Source organism: Danio rerio, chromosome 2, assembly GCF_049306965.1.
Source record: "Danio rerio strain Tuebingen ecotype United States chromosome 2, GRCz12tu, whole genome shotgun sequence".
Classification (NCBI taxonomy): domain Eukaryota; kingdom Metazoa; phylum Chordata; class Actinopteri; order Cypriniformes; family Danionidae; genus Danio; species Danio rerio.
In genome coordinates this window covers 7,689,688-7,703,971 of record NC_133177.1, presented here as the reverse complement: position 1 = coordinate 7,703,971, position 14,284 = coordinate 7,689,688, and the positions used below count along the sequence as shown (strand labels likewise).

The 14,284-nt window shown below is 38.4% G+C and overlaps 2 protein-coding genes across 9 annotated transcripts in view; both read right to left on the bottom strand.

Moving 5' to 3' along the window:
- xpr1b (xenotropic and polytropic retrovirus receptor 1b) overlaps positions 1–14,284 on the bottom strand; it is a 573,636-nt gene that overhangs the window by 187,393 nt on the left and 371,959 nt on the right. The gene's annotated exons all lie outside the window — the stretch shown is intronic.
- Positions 1–14,284, bottom strand: part of si:dkeyp-106c3.1 — a 166,327-nt gene that overhangs the window by 28,484 nt on the left and 123,559 nt on the right. For all 8 annotated transcript variants that reach the window (XM_073922994.1, XM_073923008.1, XM_021466774.2 and 5 more), the window contains 5 exons: positions 13,292–13,473; positions 13,090–13,182; positions 10,580–10,781; positions 7,530–7,717; positions 5,206–5,303 (listed from right to left, as the gene is read on the bottom strand). In XM_073922994.1, the coding sequence (XP_073779095.1) occupies positions 5,206–5,303; positions 7,530–7,717; positions 10,580–10,781; positions 13,090–13,182; positions 13,292–13,473 (763 nt within the window). The remainder of the gene's footprint in view (positions 1–5,205; positions 5,304–7,529; positions 7,718–10,579; positions 10,782–13,089; positions 13,183–13,291; positions 13,474–14,284) is intronic.

Sequence of the window (14,284 nt, the reverse complement as noted above, 5' to 3'; positions counted from 1 at the left end):
AGCTTCATCTGGCAGAGGAACAACTGACTCGGACCAAACTGCAGCAAACCAAGGCCAGACTTGACCTCCTAAAGGCTACGCTCAGACAAGCTGGTCTCTCCACATCAGATGACGAAGTCTGAAATTATTGTGGAGTTTTTGACATCAAGTCTTTTTTTAATTCAATACATCTATATTTGCAACTTGTTTTAAATATCCTCAATGTCCAGTGTTTGTGCTGTAGGTCTCAGATGAGCGGACTGCTGGAAGAGGACGGGGTGGGTTTTTTTTTAAATGTGTGTGTTTTCATTTCAAATAAATAAATATTGACCCCACACTAGCTATTCTACTTGTTGCTCTTTACATATCTTTAGTTCTACGTTGTGATTTCCTATCCTGTTTGAGGACTGGTTTTCCAGATTTAGTGATCCTGAAAAGTTCCTATCCGGATCAGATTGATCCAATCAAGATGTTGCTTTGAAAAACTGGCTCAAAAAGTAAGATGGATTACGTGATCACGGATCGCAAAAACAGCAATACTAAATCCGAATCATTATTATTTGACTTAAACCTTTTGAAAAACCGGGCCCTGGAGCCTAATGGATGAACAAATACAGTTAAAACCTTATGAATAAATATGATATCTTGTAAGATACTGCATAATTCAAATATAGTTTTATTTGAGATATTTTTTTAGAATTTACATTAAATTTTGGGCATGAAATCGACGCTGAATCTACCCTTCTGATGGGATCGTCTGATCAAAGTGATCCAAATCTTACAAGAAAGGTCTGAAAAACCCAAACTAAAGGTTTGATCCGGATCAAAACCAAGATTGGATTACGTGATCTAATCCAACTATGTAATCCGTTTTTTCTTTTGAGAAATCCATTTTTGATATTTGATTCAATCCATTATCCAAAATCCTAGTTGACTACTTGACTAAAGAACCTGTGAATCGATTCAGTTGTTCCGAAACAGAGATTAAAATTGTTACATTGTTGCTCTTTGCTCTTGGAGTGGTTCGCTTTCACACTGCAAAGTTTCTAATCTGACCAAAAGAGCTAAAACAAGTCACGTGCGAGTAAACTCTCCTCACATTGGTCAGAGTGTCAGGGTTTATTTTGCAGCGTCCCGCTCAGCTGTCAGGAGAGGTGGTGGTTTGGCGGTGATTGACAGGGTGCGCGCGCGTGACGTGTCTGAGGAGAGACGCGGTGGGGAGGGGTGAGAAGGGTGCGCGACGATGCCTATTTGAGGACTGGGAGAGAGACGCGAGATTACCGGGAGATCATCACTCGTTTGCGGGCATCCGGAGACTCGCGAAACTTCCCGCCCTACTCATAATTCTCTCTTCATATAGCCGTAAGCCTATTACATATCCATAAAACACTGTGATATAACCGCACTTGAATCGGATCGCTTTCTCACTGCAATCGAACCGCTCCAGGGTTCGTTTCAATCGAGCCGAGGCCACCTCATTCAAGCGATCTCGAAGCGATTACTTTGGCGCGGAACAGAGCGCGATTGCCCTGTTCACATATGCCAATCGAACCGCGCTAACTGGGCAAACGAGACAGGTTCCGAAACAAAAGTGTAGGTGTGAAAGCACCCTAAGTCTACTTGACCTAGTTGACTACTTGACTAAAGTTGACTAACTTTTGACTAAGTTGACTAAAACACGAGCCATGGTGTTAGAACAGTTTTTTTCCATGTGAAACCCATATAATCACATTTGTTCATTTAAATAATTAAATATATAAACTGAAGTTATTAATGGTGACCAATCAACACTTAAAATGTGTAATGTTCCTTATAAAGTCACAGATTACATACAGAAGAAATAAAAACTCATGTGAATTCATGTGATTTAAAAAGCATTGCACTTGCATTTTACAAGCAATCTTTTTTTTTTTTGTGGTGAATAGTTGCTATGAGGCCCCTTCGACTATACAAAATAGTTTTGGCTGTACTGTTGGGATGCTTCTTGAGCTTTCCATTCCAGATCACACCACAGCATTTAAATCAAATTAAGCTCAGGCCAAGCTCTGGCCTTTTTAATTTACGCAATTTGAGAATTCTGTTGGTGATTTACTTCTGTGTTTTCTATTGTGGTTAAACTGCATGAGTTTTCGATCATGTCTGGACAATCCGCTGTACAACTTATAATTCATGGGTCCCTGTCCAGAGTCTCAGTCATCAGAGCGGCTTTGCATCCATGTGCCTCACAGTTGGGGATGAGGTTTTGGTGTTGGTATGTTCTGTTTTTAACAAAACATCCCGCTGTGTGACAGATAAACTTTGTCTCACTTGCCCACAGAACATTGCTCCAGTATTACATGCAAAATCTAGGTGGTCCATAGCAAATCTGAATTAGGAAGAGATTTTCATTCAACAATATGTCACAAAAAGGTTTATTTGCTTGAGGAAAATATGGAATAATAGTTTTTTTTTATGTTTTTTTAAAATAATGTTTATCTTGGCTTGATTTTTTTTATTACTCTAATAATCACTTTTTCCTTATGAAGTACATTTTCGCCTGGTGCAAACAGCCAAATTGCTTATCACTGCAAATCCCGTCACATAGCTTGTTGTTAGGACACGGGGGTTACAATGTAACCTGCTCACCTATTGTTTATGCTCGTAATATTTATATTATTTGCTAATTAATAACCACCTTATGTGGAACTCTGCGTCTCATTTCGGAGTCTGCTACGGTCCACTGGAGGTTGCATTTCAGTCATTGAGGTATGCTTTGAGAGCCTTTCTGAATAAATGAAAGAATAAATACAAGGTTTTCCTGATTTGACAGATCCTGGATCTGTTAATCTTGATAACTGATCTCTGGCTAATCTTCAGAGAAGTTCGTGAATCAGATTAGAATGTCTGGATGAACTGATCTGAGATCACTACATGTGTTGTGAAGGACAGATCTATCGATCCTCGAAATCATGATCAGCAATGCAACGATTGGTTGACGGCACAGCAGCGTAATGACATCATCTGATTAATATTCAATTATCCATGTGAGCTAAATTACATAAAATTCATAGTAAACGGTTTGTTAAATATGATACGCGATAACTTTACACCTTGTTGTGGGCCATAGATATATACACTAGATGTCGCCTGGCCTGTTGTTGTCTATTGGACGGAATGCGTCAATAGCGCCGCCATCTTGCTACAGGGTAGCGCTCCTTTGAAATGAATGCGGGACCAAGGTACAGTGGAGGACTGTGGCCATGCAAAGCCAGAGATATACACATATACACATATATCTGTGCTCGGGAGTTTTCCTGGATGTTAGTATGTAATTTTTTTTTTTCTAATAACGAAAATTATAATTTTACATCACTTTTCTACATTGATGGATCAGTGACCGCACGGGCATTCCTGACAAAAAGCTTGTGTTTGTGTGTACAGAAATGTACTATTCACCCTCCCTGTTAAATTTAATCTAATCCGTGTCCTGAAATACACCTCCTCTCCTGCTTTCACTTCTCATACTGACGGAGGGAGCGATTCGTTTGTGAATGAATCCCCCGAACGACTCTTTCACTAACATTAGGCGACAATAATACAAGTTTCTGGCAACGCAGCATCTCGTTGTCATATTTCTTTTGCATTGTTTGCTGATTTTATTCAACAAAACTAGCATAAGCCGAGTGTTTGGTGCGAGTTGGAGCTGCTTTGCCGTATGGTGAATGCAGTAAGAGACTGTTATCATCAATAACGTTACCTGATTAGCAAAAAAGTTTAGAACATACAAAAACAGAAAAAAAACTTAATATTACCTATGAAATGTTCTGCCTTTGTGCTTTGTTTTCTTTTTTTGCTCATTACTACACCCGTAGACAGTGCTAAAGTCCGGCATCTTCATGTAATAACACTGTCTTGACTAGTGCGTTTGAATGACATTTGTCCTGGGAGCACTGTACCAATGCGGCGGCGTTATTGACGCATGCTCAGGGTCCCTATGCGATATCTAGTGTATATATCTATGGTTGCGGGCTGCATGCTTGGCCCTTTCATGTGTTAAGAGCAATTGATTTAGTTTTACAGTTATTACTTATTATACTATTTACTACTTATTATACTATTTACTATTATGTACTACTTATTATAGTAGCCAAAGTAGCATTATAGTAGCCGTTTTTTTTAATCGGTGTAACGAATAACTGGATGTTTACAAAAGCATTTTGATATTGGTAAACCCGTCTGCAACTTTTGTGAAGCCTCAAATCACTGTCATTTTAACTGTCAAAACATGTTTATGACTGCATAAATGTATTATTGTTTTTAAAAAAAAGTCACATATTTTGCATTTCTATTATCATACACAAATTGTACTAAAGCGATCTAAAAAGTTCATATCAATAAGTTTTCTCTTTACACCACCAGGTGGCAGCCTTTTCATTTCGGGGGTGCAGATTGCATAAGTTCTATTAATATATATATATATATATATATATATATATATATATATATATATATATATATATATATATATATATATATATATATAACTTTATATATAGTTAAAATATTTACTATTTTCATAAGTGTATATAACCTCTACTTCAAGAAAATATCAGCATTTGGTACATACTTTCAGTATTTTCTTTGCTTGAACTGACTTCTAATGCTTTTTATATGAAATGAGCCTGCTCTCGACCAGGTTTGAGCTACCAGAACTGTTGCTATGACAACAACTCTCGAATCAGTTTTGAAGAACGAAACGATCCTGGATCGTGTCAAATCGTCAATAACCAAATCCAGCTAACTGAGTAATCCACATACGAAGAACGGACCACCCCAGCATCGTTTTTCAGAGAAACAAGAGTGTTCACTTAGCATGTTTCTTAAATATCTCCAAACATATAATCATATTTTTATGCTTTAGAGTCATAAAAGTCTTAATGTATGTAAGTCAAAAATTTACATACATGCACTGCAGCTTTAGGGTCACATTATAAAACATAATTACTATATATCAGCAGATGATGAATCACTTTAGTTCAGTGAGCACAGCTTCAGTATTCAGACAGAGCTAACATTTACATGTTTCTGGCAGGTTTGCTTTCCCAGAGATGGGTTGCAGCTGGAAGGGCATTCTCTGCTTAAAACATGTGCTTGATAAGTCGACGGTTCATTCCGCTGTGGCGACCCCGGATTAATAAAGGGACTAAGCCGAAAAGAAAATAAATGAATGGCAGATTTGCCACATACCTTTTGGAGAACTTGTAGATTAGTGCAAGCTGTCTTCTGACACCCACTAGCATGGCAGCCAGTCTGGCCTCCATCCACTGAAAGGTCTGCTGGCTCACCTGAACAACATGACATAAAGTTAAAGTCAGAATTTTTTGCTCCCCTGTTTATTTTTTTTACGCCGTTTTCTGTTTAACAGAGGGCAGATTTTTTCAACACATTTCTAAACATAATTGTTTTATTAACTCATTTCTAATCACTGATTTATTTTATCTTTGCCATGATGCCAGTAAATAATATTTGACTAGATATTTTCAAGACACTTCTGTACAGCTTAAAGTCACATTTAAAGGCTTAACTAGGTTAATTAGGTTAACTAGGCAGGTTAGGGTAATTAGGCAAGTTATTGTATATCAATGGTTTGTTCTGCAGACTATCGGAAAAAACTAAATTGCCTAAAGGGGCTAATAATTTTGTCCTTAAAATGATGTTTGAATAATTAAAAACTGATTTAATTCTAGCCGAAATAAGACTTTCTCCAGAAGAAAAAATTTATCAGTCATACTATGAAAATTTATTTGCTCTGTTAAAGATCATTTGTTAAATATAAAAAAAAGAACAAAATTCAAAGGGGGGCTAATAATTCCGACTTCAACTGTACATAGGCAAAATTACAAACACAAACACTCTTTTGATGTAAAAAAAAATGTACAGCTAAAGAATATGTAATAAGAAGTATGCTATAAGGGCTGACCTTTTCAAAGGTTTCAAATGCAAAATGTATAAGAATAAAAAAACTTAGAAGAGTATTTAATGGTATTCTCACCATTATTACTCACCCCCCCACCCCCCACCCCCCGTTAGCCTCAAATTCCACCGTTTCTGTGTTCTCATGTAAATCCTGTGAGTGTAAAATCCCGGTGGAAAACAGGCAAATCAGAACAAAACAGACTCTGACATTCCACTGTCAGGGTTCTGCCACTCTGGTCATGTAAATTCTTGTTTTGGTGGCAGAATCCGGACACTAGTCATGTCTAATCCTGTCCTGTTGTGCTCGGCTCGAGATTTCTTGGGTCGAGCACTTGTTTCTGTCACTGTGTGTGTCTCCGTGTGTGCGCGCGCCTTCGTGGGTGTGCGCAGAGCGTGCGTGCTCCCCTTTGATGCGGCCACACAGGCTCTGCGTGCCTCCGACGCGCGCGCTATTGTACTCGTGTTTGTGTTTTCGTCTGTCTGCAGCGTGGTGTTTCATTCCCAGCGTCTCAGTCTAGTTGGTTTCGGTTTTGGTCGGCGCTGGGATGAAACATGCACGCTGCCTGTGTGAGTGCACGGTGAGTGCTTTTCTTCATCGTGTACTCGTGTCTTGCGTTCAATCTTCTGTTGGTGTTGTGTCTAGAGTTCTCTCATTGGCTGCGTGTTCTAGTCTCTTTATGTGAGCGCATGGCTTGTGTTGTCTCCCTGTGTCATGCGCTCTCCCGTCTATTGTCTAGTCCCACCCTCCTTGTTAACTCATTATTAGTTTGTCATGTTCACCTGTTTGTGTCAATTTTCTTTTGCTTTATAATCCCCTCATGTTTTCTGTCCTGTGCCAGTTCGTCGTCGATATTACTCTGTCTTGTTTGCTTTGTCCTGCCAGCCCTGTCAAGTTTGTTTTTGCCTTTTATTCATGTTTTCCCCCTCGGAATAGTTTTGTTTTGCCTTTTATTTTTATTTGTATTTTATAATAAATCCTACATTTCTGCAATTGGGTCTTCACTCCTTTTTCCCCTCATCGACCGTGACATTCCACATAGGATTATTAATATGCATGCCACAGGCTATGTTCGATTTTCCACAGCGTTACCTAATAAGATTACAAGTTTATCTAAACTTATCTAAACTAATTATAATTACTATGTATGTGAGACTGTGTATGAGCATATTTATATTAGGTTGTTCATTTTAAAACTACTTTAATATTATATTAATAATATATAAGTACATAAAACCACATTAATATCAATATTACTATTATTAATAAAACTGCAGGCTGTTTTTACATTCATTAGATGTCATGAAAATTAAGCTTTTATCAGGGAAAAAATCTGGGAATTTGATATTTGGCTTAAAGTGGGAGCCTTGTATGTAGCACCATGGATGCACCAGCTATATGCAATTGACATGCTTAAATTTGACTGGTGATCATATTGGTCATCATGGAAATGATCTACATGACTGTTGTTGAATTTTCAGTGCTATTCCCTCTGAGAGTTTTCCACATCCATCTGACTTTTATTGGATTGCGGTCTCACACTAATTCATTTAGAAAATCTGCCTGCAGAAAAAAGCAGATAAATGATCCTTCCTACCATATCCATGGCAAATACGGCAGCGTGGAGTGCGGTCAGAGATGGCGTCCTCAGATGAGGATCATGAAGCATCGAGGGCAGAAGCTCCGTCAGCTCTCTGGTCCACATCTGCACTCCCTGCTGCCACACGGCGTCCAAACGCTCCCCTGTCACATCATGATACGCTCCAGCCAGAGTGGCCAGCGGCTCTGCAGGAAATTAAACCTACAATAACACTAATACACACTGACAGGCATTTTCCAGGGAAAGGTGCTGACATGACACCACAGTTGTGCTGCTGCATAATTGCGACTGGTTTGCACATGCTTATGCGATGATGCGACTACAACGATGTCAAGACCAGTTAAAGATAATGTGACATAAACTGGCGCAAAACTAAGAACATTTAACCCTCCTGTTGTCTTGGAACACTGTTCGCCCTTAGGGTCAAAAATCACCCCTCTTCACTAAACCTCTAAAACAAAGCTGTAAAATTTGATTACATTCCTTTAAAAAAAAAAGGAACAACCTCATCTTCATCACAAAACCTGACAAATGTCTTGACTATCCACGTTTTAGGAACAACTAATAATAACTTGAATTCCAGTTGATCATTTGGTATCAGAAGTGGCTTTTATGAAAGGCGAATGCCTTTAGATTACGCTTATTTGACCAAAATAAAATATGATCATGTCTTGATTTTTAATGATTTAATTAGGACAGTAATGTCTGACATTACTTAGATAAAAGCCTTGTCGGTAAACAGAAATAATGTCCAGTATAGAATATAAAGTCATGGAGCCGTGGAAAAATAATGAATATTGTGTATGATTCCCATGAGCTTGGAGGACTGCATCCATACAGCTCTGCAATGACTCAAATGACTTATTAATAAGGTCATATGGAATGGCAAAGCGTTCTTGCAGGACTCTCAGAGCTCATCAAGATTCTCTGGATCCATCTTCAATGGCTTCTCCTTCATCTTACCCCACACATGCACAATAATGTTCATGTCTGGTGACTGGGCTGGCCGATCTTGGATCCTTCTTTGTTTTCAGGAACTTTCACATGTAGACTGAAGTATGAGAAGGAGCGCTATCCTGCTGAAGAATTTGCCCTCTCCTGTGGTTTGTAATGTAACGGGCAGCACAAATGTCTCGATACCTCAGGCTGTTGATGTTGCCATCCACTCTGCAGATCTCTCGGACACCGCCATACTGAATGTAAACCCAAACCATGATTTTTCCTTTACCTAACTTTATTGATTTACACATCAATCTGATGTCAGGTTGACGTCCTGTGCTTGCTGGGTGACCTTTGTTGGATTTTTAGGAATTTTTTAAAACTTTTATTTTGATACCCCCACTTATTCAGAGTCTGAACACTAGAATTTGAATTTTAGAAGTTGAATCTGACTAGCTATCGGGACCTGATTGTTTTTGCTGCCGTTCATGCCGCCATCTTCTTTTCTCTCAAAGAAGCAGATTTTTACTGTGTGTGTGTGTATGTGTGTATTTGAAGGGTGTGTGTGTTGGAGTGTGCATGTGTTGCCAGTAGTTTTAGAGGTGGTAAAATAGTTTTATAACTAGTGGATCAAAATTGACCAAAATGACATACGTTACACCCTAAACTTATTTTACTAATAAAGAGAGTAAACCCCTCTCCTTCAAGGGCCATGAAAACCCCCACTTTCAGTTCAGGTCTACCTCAGATTTTTTTCAAAAGATGCATCATAATGGGTGTGGAGCTCCACGAGCAAAGGGCAGGAGTGGGCGTGGCCAGCAGGGGAGAAGGAGGGGAGTAAACAACTGTTGTCAGTCGGCTCACAAAATGAGACACAAACCGTGAAGAGACGCATGATTTTATAGTTTACAAAGTTTAAATGCAAAGAAAAAAACTTTAATTTAATGCCCTGCTACATTTATTATTCGTAATTTCATAAACAGATAACCACAATCTATATAATTATTAAGATAATCGTGTTTACATAAACACTATAAATGAGGACTTTTCCCTCAATCCTTAAGTCTGAATGCAGACTCAGTGCAGCAGGTCTCTTGCCTTGCCTATTTTAACCATTAGCCCTGCTGGTAATCTGGACGATTTAGGCAAACACAGCAGCACGGCGATGTGTCTAAATGTGAACGAACTCCTGATCTCCAAACTTCTCCAATTCTCTAACTGCTCTCTCGACAAAAATGCTTGCTGCACACAAACACCTTTGCTGTATCGGCCCTGACAGCATCGCAGGGAATAACATGCAACAAACCCCGTGGATCATGGAAATAAACACATACGAGCCTTCATGAACAGCTAAATACTGTGTGCCGTGGGTCTATGGATCCGGTCTCATCCAGTCATCAACGTGTCTCACAGCTTGGCACTGGCAGGTCTGTCTTGCCTTCGGAAAGCACGTGCAGTCATGAATATTTAAGAAGCCGGCTCTTCTCATAGGATAATAAAACTCCGCTATGAATAGTAATGAGAAACTGGCGCGTCATCTTTGCACTTCCAGTTTTGCAATACGTTGCCGATTTTGATCCCGCCCCAAAAATCATTTTAAACCCAGAAGCTGAAATTAGCTGACAAAAGCTCCAAATTATCCAGTTATCCCCACAGTTAAAGCTGACTGGTGCTAACATTGTCTTAAGGGATGCTCAACACAACCAAATCTGTTAACGTCTCAAAAAAAGTGTTTGAGGGTTTCATGAACCTTTAAATGCAACAAGTTGACTTTACTTAAAAACATGAGTAAACTCATTGTAACTTGAAATATTTACATTGATTTAACTTTAGTTTTTATAATCCCGCACATACTTCATTTACTTACAAATTTTAAGTTTTAACATGCAAGTTTACTCACTTTTTTTAAAGTAAAGTCAACTAATCATTTTTGCAGTGTGCTGTTAAAATGGTGCCCAGTCATTTTTGGACAGGCAAGTCAACAGGAGGGTTAAACGTGTTTTGGGGTTTTAGAAAAAACTAAAGATGTGTTTTTTCTGTCTGTCACCCCAAGTGACAGTTGATCATGAAATCAACAATACAAATGAATGATCTTTGGGTAAACTCACTCCGGAGCTCTTGCTGGACTTGCTGAGACATGAGATGCAGGAGCTGGAGTGCGTTTGGCAGGCTGTGTGTGAGTGTGTGTCGGAGCGGGCCGGTGGTCCAGGCTTTCCACAGCACCGCTGATCTCTCCAGCAGGGTCTCAGCTCTCTGGGTCAGAGACAGCGGCCATGCACTCAGCTCCAGCAGAAACACACTGTCTCCTGCCTAGAAGATAGATAGCACTGCTATAGATGATGAGAACCATGATATCTTTTTTATTGTCTAAACAACTGGTCACACTCAACTGAATTTGTTTAAAACGTTCTGATTAAAAGGTTATGCTTTAGATTTTTTGTACACAAATCTACAGTTTTGTTTGTGTTTTTAGATGAGATGGACAAAACAGTCCAGCGTATGTGGAAACTTCTTCAGTTGTTTTTTGAAAAGCATCCCAGGATACATTTTATGAAGTTGATTAAAAAATATATACACACACACACACACACACACACACACACACACACACACACACACATATATATATATATATATATATATATATATATATATATATATATATATATATATATATATATATATATATACACTGAATATATATATACACTGAATATATATATATATATATATATATATATATATATATATATATATATATATATATATATATATATATATATATATATTCAGTGTATGTATATATATATATATATATATATATATATATATATATATATATATATATATATATATATATATATATACATACACTGAATATATATATACACTGAATATATATATATATATATATATATATATATATATATATATATATATATATATATATATATATATATACACACACACACACACACACACACACACACTAAATATATATATATATATATATATATATATATATATATATATATATATATATATATATATATATATATATGTATGTATATATATATATATATATATATATATATATATATATATATATATATATATACATATATATATATATATACACACACTCACCGACCACTTTCTTAGGTAACGTGTTTTAGTACCTGGTTGGACCCCCTTTTGTTTTCAGAACTGCCTTAATCCTTCGTGGCAGAGATTCAACAAGATACTAGAAAATTCCTCAGAGATTTTGGTCCATATTGGCATGATAGCATCACACAGTTGCTGCAATGTCAGCTGCACATCCATGATGTGAATCTCTTATTTCACCACATCTCAAAGGTGCTCTGTTGGATTGAGATCTGGTGAATGTGGAGGACATTTGAGTACAGTGCACTCATTGTCATGTTCAAGAAACCAGTCTGAGATGATTTGGGCTTTATGAAATGGCGTGTGATCCTGCTGGAAGTAGCCATCAAAAGATGGGTACACTATGGTCATAAAGGGATGGACTTGGTCAATACTCAGGTAGGTTGTTGCATTGACACAATACTTAATTGGTACTAATGGGCCCAAAGTGTGCCAAGAAAATATCCCCCACACCATTACACCACCACCACCAGCCTGAACCGTTGATACAAGGCAGGATAGATCAATATTTTCATGTTGTTAACAATAAAATTCTGACCCAAACATTCGAATGTTGGAGCAGAAATCGAGACTCATCAGACCAGGCAACGTTTTTCCAATTTTCTATTGTTCAATTTTGGTGAGCCTGTGCAAATTGTAGCCTCAGTTTCCTGTTCTTAGCTGACAGGAGTGGCACCTGATGTGGTCTTCTGCTGCTGTAACCCATCCGCTTCAAGGTTCCGCATGTTGTGTGTTCAGAGATCCTCTTCTGCATGCCTCAGTTGTAACGAGTGGTTATTTGAGTTACTGTTGACTTTCTATCAACTCAAACCAGTCTGGCCATTCTCCTCTGACCTCTGGCATTTAAACACAGAACTGCTGCTCACTGGATATTTTCTTTTTCAGACCATGACCACAGAGTAACCATTATCCGATGGCTACTTCCAACAGGATAACCTCTCAGACTGGCTTTTTAAACGTGTCAATGAGTTCACTGTACTCATATGGCCTCCACAGTCACCAGAACTCAATCCAATAGAGCACCTTCGGGATGTGGTGAAATGGGAGATTCATATCATTCAATCTGCAGCAACTGTGTGATGCTATCACGTCAATATGGACCAAAATCTCTAAGGAATATTTCCAGAATCTATGTCACAAAGGATTAAGGCAGTTCTGAAGGCAAAAGTTGGTCCAACCTGGTGCTAGTAAGGTGTCCCAAATAAAGTGGCCGGTGAGTGTAACTTGACTATACTATTATGTATACTCTTTTAAGTCTATTGCCTACAGTGAAGTAATTATATAATTTCCTAATATTATTTATTATTATTCTATATTCGTAAACGGCAAAGCAAATATAGTGGAATGTCTTTTGTGATCCACTGTAAACTGAACAAAGTTACACAGGTTTAAAACGAGTGTCAGCAAGTTACCCTTTGATGCAGTTGCAATATGCCTGTGAGATATAACAAACCTGTCTTCTAAACGTTAACAGAAGATGCTGAAGTCTCTGAAATCTGTCAAACAGTTTATTCCTTATCCGGGACCCCAGCTGCTGGAGCCGTGCCTGTAGAGATATAGTATCAAACCAGGCATGATGTTTTACAAGGTATCTGACAGATTTATATTATGCATGTTTTATATTATGCAACGCTGTAACTTGTTGCTGTCCTCACCTCCGCAGCCCACAGGCAATCCCCGCATCCCTTGGCTCCAAACAGCAGACTCTGATTGGCTGCTCCAACAGAAATAAGGGCAAGGGTCTCGTTCTCAATGCCAGCACCACCCCTCTGGGCCTCCAGGGTGAACCAGTGATGCCCCTCCGAACAGAGCAACAATCTGAGGTCATCAGACGTTTCTGAAGGAAAAATAATAATAATAATAATAATAATAAATATAGCTGCAAGCAGCAATTAAGGGGCCAAGCACTTTTGACCAAAAGGTGGCGCTGCTCCAGAAGTTTTTAAGGACTTTCAGGGCATGGGGTTGAAGATGCATACCATGTTTTGTAATGATATGTGAATGTATTGGTATAATATAGCATTTTTGACCAAAAATCGAAATGGTCGATGCCCAAAATGGCTGACCTGTAAAAATCAGACATCACTCGGCTCAACATGCTCTGGCGGATGTAATGAGAGCAGTTTTATGAGTTTCAGACGAAAGGTTGAGGCGTTATAAAACAAAAAAGCAAGTTTTTTGTATCTCCGGACCACTAGGGGGCAGTGCGCCGAAACTCTGCATATAGCCTCAAACCCTAGTTGTCATAACACACACCAAGTTTGGTGTGAATTGGTGAATGCGTTACGGAGATATCGTCTCAAGTCCATCTTTGCAAGTTCTACATTAAACTTGATTGCAAGTTAAACAAAAACGGTTGGTCAAATCAACTTGAATTCCATAACTTTTGGTTGGCATGGTCTGTAGATCATGTGATTCAATTTTGGTGATAATCGGAGAAACGGCCTAGGACGAGTTCGATCAAATAGGTTTTTCGAATAATTTAAAATAGCGCGAAAAAATTCATGACGGAAAATGACGTCATAGGGTGCGTTTGAATCGGACTGAGCCAAGGAATCAGGGGGGGAAAGAATTTTGATTGTAGCCCATTTGGTTCAAAAGTTATCATGATAAACATACATGAACGTTTGGACAAGTGGTGGCGCTAG